At 49.5% G+C, this 11,879-nt stretch overlaps 2 protein-coding genes across 2 annotated transcripts; one reads left to right on the top strand and one right to left on the bottom strand.

The window, feature by feature from the left end:
- Positions 1 to 4,495: 4,495 nt before the first annotated feature.
- Positions 4,496 to 6,435, top strand: LOC119333212 (exocyst complex component EXO70B2-like). Its single transcript, XM_037606189.1, has 2 exons — positions 4,496 to 4,575; positions 4,687 to 6,435. Exons 1-2 carry the CDS (start codon positions 4,496 to 4,498, stop codon positions 6,338 to 6,340), a joined length of 1,734 nt encoding a protein of 577 aa, XP_037462086.1. The 3' UTR covers positions 6,341 to 6,435.
- Positions 6,436 to 6,573: 138 nt separating this feature from the next.
- Positions 6,574 to 9,794, bottom strand: LOC119333898. Its single transcript, XM_037606621.1, has 8 exons — positions 9,546 to 9,794; positions 8,454 to 8,534; positions 8,250 to 8,284; positions 8,052 to 8,160; positions 7,628 to 7,716; positions 7,135 to 7,243; positions 6,896 to 7,033; positions 6,574 to 6,797 (listed from the first exon to the last, which is right to left on the bottom strand). The coding sequence occupies exons 1-8, from the start codon at positions 9,777 to 9,779 to the stop codon at positions 6,720 to 6,722; spliced, it is 873 nt and encodes a 290-aa protein (XP_037462518.1). The 5' UTR covers positions 9,780 to 9,794; the 3' UTR covers positions 6,574 to 6,719.
- Between the last annotated feature and the right edge of the window lie 2,085 nt (positions 9,795 to 11,879).

Below are 11,879 nucleotides of genomic sequence, written 5' to 3' on the forward strand. Positions count from 1 at the left end.
GCCCTCTACCACCGGCGACAGGCGGTGCCGGCCGGCCATGGCTGCCGCCCTATTTTCTTCTTCTTCTATCCTACTATGGCTGCGTCCACCACCACCTCCTCTTTCCTCTTTGACGAAGGGAAACACGACTTCGGCGAGCTGCGCCCGTTGCAGCAGCGAGATACGCGCACGACCACGGTGAGTTGCGCCTGTGGCAACGGCGAGCTAGAACCGCTTTGTGGGATGCTGCAATGGCGCGCCCGACGAGCTAGAATAGGCAGTCGTCCCCACGCCATGAACCGGCATGTCGTGCTGCAACCGGCCATGGAGGAGCTGTAAACGCCAGCGTGGCGTGCTACAACCTGCGTTGAGAATTGCTACCACAAGCATGCGGTGCACGAGCATGGATCGAGGAAGCTGGAACCAACAATCTTTTTTGCTGGAACCAGCCATTTTTTTGCTGGAACCGGCCTTTCTTCCTCAGCTGCAACGGGCTCGAGAAGCAATATGCTACAACCAGTGATTCAGTTTGCTGGAACCCAATGCTTTTTTTGCTGGAACCAAATTTCTTCAGGAGTTGCAGTGATGAGGAACGTTTTGATTTTTTGTTGCATTTGTGTTTTTTGCTGGAACCAGCTCTTGAATTTGCTGGAACCAGCTTTTGGTTTTGCTGGAACCGCCTGAAGTAGAGTTGGAATCATTCTTTTTTTCGCAATTGATTTTTGTTGCAATCATCCAGCCGGCGAGCGGCCTCGGCGAGCCGACGAGCCGGCTGGAAACAAAGACATTTTTTGCTACAATCATATTTTGATTTTGCTAGAACCGAAGATAATTTTTACTACATCCATCAGGCGGTGATGGCTTTCTTTTTGCTGCAACCGTCTCAGATTTTTGCTACTATATGAGTTGTCATTTTGCTACTACCAGAGTCTTGCTCGAAGCATCAGGAGTTTTTGCTACCACCCCTTTTATTTTTGTTTTGATTTTGCTGGAACCAGCCTAAAAATTGCTCCAACCGTCATTCGATTTTGCTGGAACCGGCATTTTTTGCTTCGCCGGTGGCAGTGAAGGCGGGTGGCGTTTTTCTTTGCCAGCAGCGGCTAGGCTGTGAGCGCCGGCGGCGAGCAAAAGCAACGAGGGTACAAAGGAGGGCAGCGGGGGCTAGCGTGCGGGATCCTGCGAGTGGCGGCGACGCTCGCTTTTTCCTCCCCTTTTTCCCCTGTGCGGAGGATGACGAAAGGGGATGCGGGACAGATCAGACGGTCTCGCACGTCCAGATCGAGTGGCTCGGGTTGGACCGGCCGAAACTCGTGCCGGTGCGCCGGCGCAGAGTACTGCCCATCAACTTACGCGTATAGCTATTGTGTTTAAACTAAGCACCGTCTTCTTCGCTTTTTTTTCTTCGAACAAGCCGCTGCTACCGTTCTGAGCTCCCGCCATCACCTCGGCTTTTTTTTGAGACAATCACACAAAGCTTTATTCATCTGTCACAATGTTTACAGGGATGAAGTTAAGATCACCGGGCTGACCTAACCAAGCATGGCGGCCAGCCCCCAAAGAAAGTGCGTGCTTTGCAAGATTGTGTGCTTCGGTATTCGAAGTTCTATTTTCGTGCTTAAAAGTAGCATGTAGAAAAGCAGAAGAGCGGTCCTTTATCTCATGTAGGATTGCACTGTAGACTGAAGATGATCCCTTGTTGATGGCTTCCACAACTTCCAAACAATCAGAAGCAATTAAAATCTGTTGAAGATAGAGGTCCTCCGCCAAGGCTAAGGCTTCTCTGGTAGCAAGCGCCTCGAGGGTGGCAGGGTCGCTGATATTGTTGAAATATACTGTCGAGGCTCCCTGAAAGAGGCCCTCCCCACTCCTGCAAATCGCTGCAACCGCTCCATACCTGCCATGTCGCGACACTGCTGCATCAACATTGATTTTGAACATCCCGTCCGGTGGCGGAATCCAGTGCCAAGGACTAGTAACTGATCTTGGGGGCTTGATTGCACTAGCTGGTTGTAGTACCTTAATCTCCGAAAGGTATGAGGCAACAAAACCATGGATGGAATAAGGACTCTGAAATATTGATTCGTGTATCGCCTTCCTCCGAGCACTCCAGATTGCCCACAGAGTTACTACCATAGTAGTGAACTCATCCCCTGACATACTATCATGCATGATAAACAACCAAGACTTCGCATCAGATTCTTCGGTACATAACATGTGCTGCACCATCTCTTCTTTTGCTAGGGCCCAAACACATCTAGACATGTTGCATTGCATCAAAGAATGGCGCCAGCTATCTTCAGCTCCACACATACTAATACTACACACACTGGTAGTGGCCATATTCCTGTGGTTCAAAAGGTCTCCAGTCGGCAATGATTGTTTCGCCAACCTCCAAAGAAAAACTTTCAGTTTTGAAGGAACACGTAGATGCCAAAGCGAGGACCAAGCTTTCCCTTCTGCATCGGTACTAGACCTCCCTGCATTTTCTTCTAGCCAGCCTTCTCTGGACAACTTTGTATTGATTATCATACGGTAACAGGACCGAATTGAAAAGATCCCTCTTCTGTCCTCATGCCAAGCCCAAAAATCCTCAATCTGCCGGGTACATAGTGGAATTTGCAGGATCAACTCAGCATCATATGCTGTAAATACCGAGCGGACTAGCTCGACATTCCATGTTGCCGTTGTGGCATCAATGAGCTCCGAGACCATCGTCGGTGGTTCCTGAATTAGCGACTGAATCGGCCGCTTCAAACCTGTCCTCGGTATCCAGTTTGTTGTCCACACATTTGTAGATTTACCATCTCCAATCCTCCTGATCAGCCCCTGCCTGAGGATCTCTCTGCCATCAAGAAGTGATCGCCAAATCCGTGAAGGATGAGGCCCAAGTTCAGCATCCAAAAACGAGCAGAAAGGGAAGTAGACTGCCTTGAGAATTCTTGAGCTAAGCGTTAACGGATCTTCTAACATCCTCCAAGCTTGGCGGGAGAGCAATGCTAGGTTGAACGCCTCTATATCTCTGAATCCCATGCCCCCAAGACTTTTCGGTATTGTCATCTCTTCCCACGATACCCAGCTGGGTTTCCGTTTTCCACGCTTACTACCCCACCAAAACTGACGGATGATCGAAGTAATGCTGTCACATAGGCCCCTCGGCAGTCTGAAACAAGCCATAGAGAAAACAGGGATAGCTTGAGCTACACTCTTAATCAAGACTTCTTTTCCGGCCACTGATAATAACTTCTCCATCCACCCTCTAACTTTCTCCCAAACTCTGTCCCTGAGATATCTGAAAGTTCCACTTACTGATTGGCCAACATCTGTAGGCAGTCCCAGATATTTGTCACTGAGGGATTCATTGTGTACATTCAAGGAGTTCATAATACCTTCTTTCATTACTTGAGGACAGCCCGTGCTAAAAAATATTGATGATTTCTCATTATTGATTCTCTGCCCCGAGGCGGCACAATAGACATTAAGCAGGTTTGATACTTCATTAGCACCCTCAATACTCGATTTGAAGAGCAACAGGCTGTCATCTGCGAACAAAAGATGGTTTACTGCCGGAGCCGTAGGTGCCACCTTAATGCCTTGAAGAGCTGATGACTGAGAACGAGATTTCAAAAGGCACGAAAGGCCCTCTGCTGCAATTAAAAAGAGATGAGGGGAAATGGGATCTCCCTGTCTAATACCTCTCGTGGGTTTAAACTGTTGTAGCCTCTCTCCATTAAATAAGACAGAGAAAGATACGGAGTTAATCATACCCATCATCGTGTTGATCCATGACTGATCAAAACCCAGCTTAACCATTACTGCCTGCAAATATGGCCACTCCAACCTATCATAGGCCTTCATCATATCAAGCTTAAGTGCACAGAAACTATTGCTCTTCGACCTATTCCTCTTCATAAAGTGAAGGCACTCATAAGCGCATATGATGTTGTCGGTGATGAGCCTTCCCGGCACAAAGGCCGATTGTTCCTAGGAGATAATATCAGGCAGAATCTGTTTCAGTCTGTTTGCTATCACCTTAGAAGCTATTTTGTAAAGGACATTGCACAAGCTTATTGGCCTGAACTGAGACATCATTGTCGGGCTAGCTATTTTGGGGATGAGGACTAATACAGCCTCATTAATTGCTTCAACACTCTCCTCCCCCTTGACAATCCGTAGTACAACATTAGTTGCTTCCTCTCCACACAGGTCCCAGTGCCTCTGGTAAAAATGAGCAAGAAATCCGTCAGGCCCCGGTGCCTTTGTCGGGAACATCTGGTAAAGAGCAACTTTCACCTCTTCGCGAGTGTAGGGAGCACACAAGACTGCATTCATCTCTGGAGTTACCTTTGAAGGTACATGGTTTGTCACCTCTTCTATGCCCTGAACCCCTTCAGTGGTATAAAGATTTTCATAAAACTCTTGTACCAAAGCCTTAAGCTGCGTTGGTTCACTCACCTGCACCCCCAAGGCATTAGAAAGGGCTTTTATCATGTTCTTTCTCCTCCTCAGACTGGCCCTCATGTGGAAAAATCTGGTGTTCCTGTCCCCTGCGGTTAACCACTCTACCCTGGCCCTCTGCCTCCACATGAGCTCCTCGCGGTAGTACAATTCGACCAAGTTCTCATTCATCTTCAGCTCTCGGTGGCTCGGTCTGTCACGCAAAGGATCATTCCTCGGTCTGCCATCACCTCGGCTGATCCGGGGGTTCAGAGATGTCCACATCAGCAGGCCGGGAGAACCTCTCCAGCCCGGTCCCAGACCGTTCCGGCACGCGTGCGTTCTTGTCGACGCTAGCCACAATTTTTCCCCAGCGCTACTCTCACTACTTCTGCTACGCTTGGACTTCCCCTCCAAAAAAGGAAAATGCTACGCTAGGATTCCATTGACTGACCTGACCACAGCAGCCGCCATGCATGGGCACCACGAGATCAGCTCCAGCAGCGGAGGCAGCAGCCCGACCTCCCTCTCCGACCCCTCCATCGACAGCGACGACGGCTCCGCCACCACCGACGAGTACTGCCCCGACGACCCGCGCGAGTTCCGGCGCCACGTCTCTTTTTTCTCCCCGTCTGTGCTCGCCGAGGTCGACCCCAGCAGCTTCCGTCCGATCTCCTCGTCCTCCTCCTGCGTCCTGGCCGACGTCGACAAGCACCTGCAGCGCATGGTCCTCCTCCTCCCAGCCTTCTCCGCCGCCGCCACCGCTCCGCGTGCCGACGCGCTGCGTCAATGGCTTGCCGGCTTTGACGTCGGCTGGGTGCTGGACATGGACGACCGCCGAAGCCTCCCGCGGCGGGAGGTCGGGAGGAGGGTCAGGGCATGGGCGCAGGCGCTCGGCACCATGGAACGCGTTTTCCGCCACCGGCACCGGAAGGTCCGCAACCCGGTCAACGACGCAGCGGCGGGGGAGCTGGCGGCGCTGGGGCAGCTCGCGGCCGAAAGCGCCGGCGCGATGCTGAGGCTGGCTGGTTCCGTCGTCGCGCTTGGGAGCTCCCCGTCGAAGCTGCTGGCGGCGCTCGACGTGCACTCCCCGGTCTCGGTGGCCTACCCCGGCCTCGCCAGGATGTTCTCGTGGCCCCCCTACCACCCCGTCACGGCCGCGTCCGACGCCGCGCTGGCCGGCCTGGTGGACGCGTCCCGGCGCTGCGTGCGCGACCTCAGGGCGTTCATACGCGCGCCCCAGTACCCGTGGCGGATGCCGCAGGGCGGCGAGGTGCACCCGTGCGTCGGCTTCTGGATGGGCTACTTTCGCTGCATGCTGCGCAACCGCGTGCCCCTCTACTTCGTCCTCGCCGCCGGCAACGGCGACGCCGACACCGACTCGCCGCCAACGACGCCGCTCGCGCCCGACGAGAGCGGCCTGGTGACGGAGCTGATCTCGTGCCTGGAGGCCGTGCTGGAGGAGCAGTCCGCCGCGCTCGCGTTCCCAGGGCTAAGGCATATCTTCATGCTGAACAACACGAGCGCCATCCTGCGCCGCGCCGTGCGCTCCGACCTCAGCATGCTCCTGCCGCCCAGCTGGGTGCTCGTCCGCGAGGAGCGCATGGAGGGTTACATCAAAGCTTACCTGCAGGTTTCCTGGGGGACCGTCGTGTCGCGCCTTGACGGGAAGCCAGGAGCCCTGAACGCCCTCCGGCGACGGAACCCGCTGAGCGCATTTTACCTGGCGTTGGAGAACGCGTGCAGCATGCAGAGAGGCTGGAAGGTGCCCAGCCCAGCGCTGCGGGCCGCCCTCCGGAGTACCGTGTCGGGGAATGTCGTGCCGGCATACCGTCGGTACCTCGACGACCACCCGGAGGTTGAGGTGCCGGCAGGGCGCACCGCGGAGGAGCTGGAGAATCAGTTGTCGGAGCTGTTCGAAGGCTAGTAGACTGAAAGCTTCGCACTGCATGTTGTATCTGAAATTCTGAGCCAGAGACCAGCTTGTGCTGGCGCCTATCCACTTGCAGCTGGATTCAGAAACTCTCAATGTACTACGTAGAAGCATTCAGTTTTGCAGCAAAGATAGATGGTTAAACACTACCAATACACAAACACCTGAATCCCCAAAACCGCTGCAACACCCATCATATGCTGACATTTAAGAGAGAGAGAGAGACAGAGACAGATGCAGTACCAACAAATGGCAGAAGTCTTTCTATTGACAAACACGGCATATGTAAGCAAACAACGGAATACAGAGCGATCAATGGTGAAAACAGAATCGGCATGTTTGCATTGTTGACTAGAAAGTGAAAAGAAGGCATTTACATGGCTTCCCTTCCATGCTGGTGAACTACAGATCTTTGAACAACCTCGCCGTCTAAGTTTATCAACAGGGTTTCCTGACAAGTTCACAAAAGAAGGGTTACATGCAAATTCTAGTGTTTCAATCTGATATTCAGAAAAGAAAAAAAAGGAGCAACTGTCAGTCTAAACTCACCATCTCTAGAGGGCTGACTCTATGCAAGAAGAAACCATCTAAATCCGTTTGATCTCCAGGGATGGGGTTTTGAATATATGACATTGAATTGTCATGATGGAAGTGTTCACAAGAACCACCAGTGCTTACATATGCATTCTGTATACCAAGCAGCCAAGGATAAGCAATCACTGATGTGAAGTTTTCATCGACAAAGAGAATAGAAAAATTACAGCTTCTTCCAGAAAAGAAGGAATTACCACTGCGTATTTTTCAAAAATATGCCGGAGTGGCTCGTAGATCTTTGTTGTTTTTGTTGTGTGCACCTCATTGCAATCAACTAATGGATCATATCCAACAACTATTTTCCTGGCTTAAAATAAAAATAATGTTAGACATTATGACCTTAATACAGAAATGTGTGCATACATGTTCATGTGTCACTTTTGCAATAAGCATAGTAATTCCTTCAGTATTTTTTTTTCTTGAAAGAGATTATTTAGTATTTTCTTATACTATGTTCAAGCTGATGCTGAGTTGCTGGCCCTCTAATTCTTCTATGAATTGAACATACACTTACACAGTCCACTTATGAAGAATATATATGCATTGTTTTTCCAGAACATGAAGACAGATTAGTAATGCAGCTCATACGAGCAGGAGGAACTAGTGCATAGACTAGAATCATTTCTTCCTTCAACAATACAAAAACAATTGTTAAACAGGCATATTCGACCAGTAGTAAACATATACCAGTTATTGCTGGTCAGCGCTAGTGTTTGCTCCAGCCATGTAATTTGTTCCCTGCTAGAATTGCTCATTTTGCCATCATGCAGAAGATCCTTTAACCAAATGAGAAAATCAATCAGAAAGAATCCATAAAGGCCAGCCTATTCCACGATATCGCACAAACTCTCCATATAAAGCAATCCAAGCACTAATTTAAATTGCAACCATATTGTGCCAAAAAAGATTGCAGAGTCCTGAACTAATCAGTGCAAGGGGGATAATAAGGAGGTAAAAAACAATACTCAAGTAAAGATAGAATAATTGATGATCATTATTGATTGCAGGATGCTGACATAATCACATACTCAGTGCACAGACAACGTGTTGTTTATCAGATAAGTTGCCTGCTACAAGAAATTCAAAACTGTTTACCAATAAAATATAATACCTCAAGAGGCCCTGTATCAACACCAACAATTTCCAGAATTTGGTCGTATGGCATCTTCACTTTCTTCAAGAAATTACTAACAATCTGCCCATGTGATGTAGTGGAATACCTGAGGATGAAGCGGATTTTCATGTCATACAATGCACACACATCAGAGAGCAAACCATATGAGATTTCAGATAGGAATAACTAGTATACCAGGGGATATTCAGAGCTTGGAAGTGCAGAGAACCCTGGAAGACAGAAAGAGAAATAGAGCACAAGTTAGAATTTGGTTTATTTAGTTGGGCCAACTGAAATCTCTCTGATACCTACAACATCACTAATGGAGAACGGTATGCTTCACACATTTACAAAGTATTCCAGTATTATTACTTTATTAGCATGAATTAAAGTACTTACATTTTGCCCAAGTGGGTCATCGCCAAATCGGGCAACATCCAGCACTAACTTGACTTCATAAACCTTTGTTGTGCTTTCCATCTTCATAAAAATACATATATATGCATTATTAAGAATTAAACCCACAATACATTGCTAGAATATGAATCTGATGTTGTCTTCTTCAAGACAGGGAAAGAGCAAAATTGTTAACCAATGTCACATGACACTAAACATTCCCAGTCCACACGAAGCATATAAAAATAGAACTGTGTCACTTCCTTTGAGATCTAGAGCACAATGTGCCAGGAAAGGATGGTTGGAAAATAAAATGTGCCAGGAAAGGATTGGTAGAGAATCAGACTAATTCGTCGCTTAGTTATGTGAACACACTACACTGGATCATTAACTAATCGATGGCCATGAGTCGGGTTAGATCATGATGGGCACATGTGCCTCACTAGGGGCAAACATGTTGCATGTTCCATCCCAGGTAAGTCCAATGACCACCCTATAGATTATCATCGGATACCAGTCCTAGATCTGCAAATGTGTAGGCCATCACCTGATTGAGCAGAATCAGTGACATCGTGCAGGCAGTAACCTCCAACGAGCACAGCACACCACACACATACAGTAAGCAAATCCACATCAAAATGGCGAAACCCCTTCTTTCTCAATGAGCCCCTTTTAGTTAACAACTACAAGGATGAATAAACTTTTCCAAATACTATGAATTTCACACAGATGCTTGGCCATATTAACTGATGAAAATTTTATTCGGCTACAGTTACCAAATACTAGCAATTTTCTATAACAGCATCACGAACACGAAGCAATCTACCATCGTGGTCGGTTACAATTTCTTCAGTGGCACACTCGGCGCAGTAACTACAGTTCGCAGCACCACGCTGAAAAGTGAAAACGAACGGAAACACGCTACGAACAGGATGCGGTTGGACGGAACAGAGAGCGCGCGCGCCAAGCAATTCCCCCGGCACCGGCAGAGGCGAATCAGAGCGCCCAAATGATGACAAATCGAAGCGCAACGAGGAGAGGATGCGGAAGACGAGAAATCGAACGCGGAGACCGTACAGATGCACACGCACGCACCTGCCTCAGGAGGCGCGCCTGGTCAGCGGGCGTCCGCGCGCCGCCCGCGACGCTGAGGAAGGTGAGGCCGCCGCCGCCGACGCCCAGCGCGCCCCCGCCCCGCGGCCGGAGCTGCGGCTCGCCGAGGTTGAAGGCCGCGTAGAGCGCGAGGCAGAGCGCGGCCTGAACGGCCACCGTGCGGCGCCACGGCGGCCGCCGCCGCTCCTGCAGCTCGGCGGCTGATTCCACTTCCATGGCCCGTCGCGGCCTCGTCAATGCCGCTTGCCTCGTCGCAGCGGTGGGCGGAGACTACCGTTAAGATCGCACGCCCACACGTCCTTTTGTTCTGACGAGAAAAAGGATTAAAAAAAAACAGTTCCTGTTTTCTCTTCTCGGCTGAGATGCGATCGTTCGGCGAATCGGTTAGCTGGACACTGATATCCTCAACCTACCCTGGTTCAAATCCTGATGTTCGCATTATTCCTGCATTTATTTCAGAATTTCTGGCGATGCGCTTTCAGTAGAAGGAGACGTTTTCGTCGACGACGAGGCGCCTACGACGACTTCGTAAATCTCAAGATGATGTGCCGGCTCAGTCTTTCAGAGATGCTTATAGGAATAGGAGGTACGTGTGTGCGTTCATAAGGTATATGAGGGTTTGTGTCTATACTGATGCTAAAAAAAAGATGCGATCGTTCTCTCCTCTCTCTGCGTCTCGGATAGTCAGATGCTCGGGGCGAAGAGGTTTGCAAAGTGTCGCGGTGGTGATCCATGATAAAAAAATGGATATCTTTTCGGGGTCACGTCGCGGTCCCACCAGATACGTAGTGCAGGTGAACAGCTGTCGAGACATGTTTGCTCGCTGGTCGAGGTTGAGTTGGCGAGCTCCTTTCCTGTCTTCTCGCCATCGCTTCCCGTTCTCGGCTCTGGCGAAGCTCCAAGTTTGATTCCGTTTGAACACGGTGGGGTTTCCCTTGCAGCATTTTTTATTTTGATTTTTTGATCAACGTTAGAGCAACTCCAACGGGCCGACCCAAGCGGATGACATTTTTGTCTGTTTTTGTCCGTTTGGGTCGGCCATCCGTCTGACATCCGTCATGTTTTATATTTGAATCAGCAGTGCACCCAACGCACCGCCCCATATGTGGTGGCGTGGCCGGCTAGCCGCCTTATTTCAACAAATAACTCATTTTTGCATTGTTTCGCAAACAACTTTTGCATTCAAATATATAGTCAAATAATATAGTTTCAACCGGATAAAATAGTACTCCTTCCGTTCCTAAATATAGGGTGTATAGTTTTTGGCACGAAAATTAAAGAACGCATGTGGAGGGAAAATTTTACAAGTTTTGGGTGAGATTACACCTGACTAATTGGCATGAGAAAATAAAGAAGCTTGCCTAATATAAGGAAATGTAATCGAATCCCAAAAAAAATTATCCATACGAGTGGTGCAACTCAATACACCTTATATTTTGGGTTTTTCCTCAAAAATCTATACACCTTATATCAAGGAACGGGGGGAGTATAGTTCTTTCACTCCCTTGCCAAGCAGAAGGACAGTTCTTTCACTCCCAGTGTATGCAGTCTATGCTGCCAAGCATCCCTGGGAAGCCCCGCTGGCATTCATTGCCAACAAACGGGTTGTATCTTTATGAGTCGGCTCTCTCAAGTACTCAGGGCCAAACACAGCAATAACAGTCTTGCGAAACTTATATAGGGAGCCTAGGCATGTAGACTCGCTCATACGAACGTACTCGTCAATGAGATCATCGGGCACTCCGTATGCAAGCATTCAGATGGCGGCAGTGCATTTCTCATAAGAGGAAAAACCAATCTTTCCAACGACATCCTCTTTGCACTCGAAATAGTCATCGTAGTCGACCACCCCCTCTCTAATACGGTTGAAAAGATGCCTACTCATACAGAAACAGTGGCGGAATTTCTTATGTTTGAACAACTACCAAAGAAGGAGATGCCTGCTCTTCGGTTGCGATTCAACGCCGGAAGGTGGCCTGGAATGGAGCCATGGCACAACGGCCACTGACTATTGAGGTGGTGATGGACCAACACGGCAGCCAATATCTCCTCATCGTCATCGGATGACGAATCGTCAGAGTCGCAAAGGAAATTGTGAAAAAAGAACTCGTCGGCGGAGTCCATTTTGTACCTTGGCAAACGGTCGAACAGCTTGCGGGCGTCGGCGAAGGAGACGGCCGGCGAAGGGAGTCACGACGCGCACGGACCAGCTAGTTGCTCTGCCGGCGTCCGACGAGCATGCCGGTGAGGATCTAGCCGAGACGGCGAGGCGGCTTCTTGGTTGTGGCCGTGTCGGGGGGTGGCAATGAAGGAAAT

Source organism: Triticum dicoccoides, chromosome 7A (genome assembly GCF_002162155.2).
Source record: "Triticum dicoccoides isolate Atlit2015 ecotype Zavitan chromosome 7A, WEW_v2.0, whole genome shotgun sequence".
Lineage (NCBI taxonomy): Eukaryota > Viridiplantae > Streptophyta > Magnoliopsida > Poales > Poaceae > Triticum > Triticum dicoccoides.